General features: G+C 65.8%; 1 protein-coding gene across 1 annotated transcript; it reads right to left on the bottom strand.

Moving 5' to 3' along the window:
- Window positions 1-201: 201 nt before the first annotated feature.
- On the bottom strand, window positions 202-1,836 carry NKPD1 (NTPase, KAP family P-loop domain containing 1). The gene has a single exon (XM_009280282.1). It carries the CDS (start codon window positions 1,834-1,836, stop codon window positions 202-204), a length of 1,635 nt encoding a protein of 544 aa, XP_009278557.1.
- Between the last annotated feature and the right edge of the window lie 40 nt (window positions 1,837-1,876).

Below are 1,876 nucleotides of genomic sequence, written 5' to 3'. Positions count from 1 at the left end.
GTCCCCAGTCCCCATCCCATTAGTGTCCCATCCCATCCCTGTCCCCAAACAGGTCCCAAAATATGCCGGGGGAGGACAACAGGTCACGGGCATCCTCAGGCCGCCGACCACGGGGACACCCCGGTGCCACCAACGTCCAAGCCTATTTTGGGGGCCCCACGTCCAGAGGCGTGACCCGGAGACCCGACGCTGGCGTCCCCGTCACTCGGGGTGGGGACACTGGACGCTGCGGGACACCGGGGTGGCGGCGGCTTTCTGCAGGCAGGCGAGGCCGCGGGGGAGCCCCATCTTGTGCCGGATGGAGTGGTCCAGGTTGACGGTGACGCCGAGGAAGGCGTGGGCCTCGCGGGCGGTGAAGGGGAAGTCGCGGGCGAGGAAGGTCTGGAAGAGCTCCGGGTCCCCGTCCAGGCTGAGGACGTTGTGCAGGGGCTGCCGCAGGGCGCTCAGCTCCCCCACGTTCTCCTGGAAGATGCTCCACAGGGACCGTGAGCCAAAATCCGGCGCCGGCTGGCTCTGCCAAGCATCTTCCAGGCACTGCAGTGCCCAGCTCAGCCGGCACGGCCACTGGTCGGCCAGCACCACCCAAGCGGCGGCAGCGCGGGGCGAGGGGGTGCCGGGGGTGCCGGCGCGGTGCAGGAGGAGCCGTAGGGTGATGGGGATGGTGTTGACGATGCGGCGGACGTGGGTGCCATTGGTGGGGAGGTAACGGGTGAGAGGGTCGGCGCCGTCGTGGAGGCAGTGGAAAGCTTCGTGGATGCAGCGGACGGCTTCGGCGTCCGCCTCCCGCCAGCTGGGAACTGCCGGGGCGCCCTGGCACTTGGCTCGGCGTCGTTCCACGTTGCTGGTGATGATGCGGTACATGAGGTCCTCCCGTGTCTGGATGGCGGCTTCCAGGCATCGCAAGCGGGAGCGGGAGCCCATCTCGGGGATGGAGAAGGGCAACGTCACCGTCCGGTTGAGGTAGAGGTAACCGTTGTCAGCAAGACCCTTCATGCAGCCCGTCTGCTCCAGGCAGGGGATGATGATGCTGGGGTCCACGGCCAGGATGAAGATGAAGGGGGTGTTGGCATTGGAGAGCAAGGTGTTCATGGCGTTGAGGACGCCGGCCACCTTCTCGGGGTAGCAGATGTCCAGGCTGGTGATCTCCAGCACCACGCGGAGCCGTCGGCGCTCAAAGATCTCCATGAAGGACAAGAAGTCGACCAGCACCTCCACCTCGCTGCGCACCTTGTTCATGAAGCCCAGCTGGCTGGCGAACCTCCTGCTGTTGGTCAACCGCTCGATCTTCTGCTTCTCGCTGACCAACAGGTTCTTCAGGACGGAGAAAGCTCCCAGCGCCAAACTGGAACCGGAGATCGAGGTGATGGCGCTGCCCACCACCTTCAAGGTGTGGTGGTCCTTGATGCCGGGCATCAAGAGGGCCACCAGCAGGATGCTGAGGCCGGCGCCCAGGACAAAGAGCATCCCCCAAAGCTTGAGGCAGGCGTCCTTCTTGAGGACCCACTCCTTCTGGCTGAAGCCGGAGGCGAAGCGGGGCCGGGTGCCCATGACGTGGTAGACGCTGAGGGGCAGAGCCCCAAAATGGTGGCGGATGCTGTCGCAGAGGGTGGTGACCAAACCGGCCCAGAGCTTGTCGCAGCCGGCGTACTGCCAGGCGCTGAAGCGGATGAAGATGAACTCAATGTTCTTCCTCCTCAGGTGGCTCTCGGTGATGATGGGCTTGTAGAAGGCCAGGTACCAGAGGGCCAGCAGCAACCCCCAGCCCTTGGGGCTACGCGGCTTCTGGTGGCTCCGGTGCAGCTCGGCCTCCTCCCGCTGCGCCATCTCCTCCCGCATGAAGCCTGGGAGGGGGGGGGGACGGGGACGGGGATGAGGG

The sequence above is a fragment of the Aptenodytes forsteri genome, unplaced genomic scaffold, assembly GCF_000699145.1.
Source record: "Aptenodytes forsteri isolate BGI_AS27 unplaced genomic scaffold, ASM69914v1 Scaffold148, whole genome shotgun sequence".
NCBI classification, from domain to species: Eukaryota; Metazoa; Chordata; class Aves; order Sphenisciformes; family Spheniscidae; genus Aptenodytes; species Aptenodytes forsteri.
This window is presented reverse-complemented; position numbering and strand designations above follow the sequence as displayed.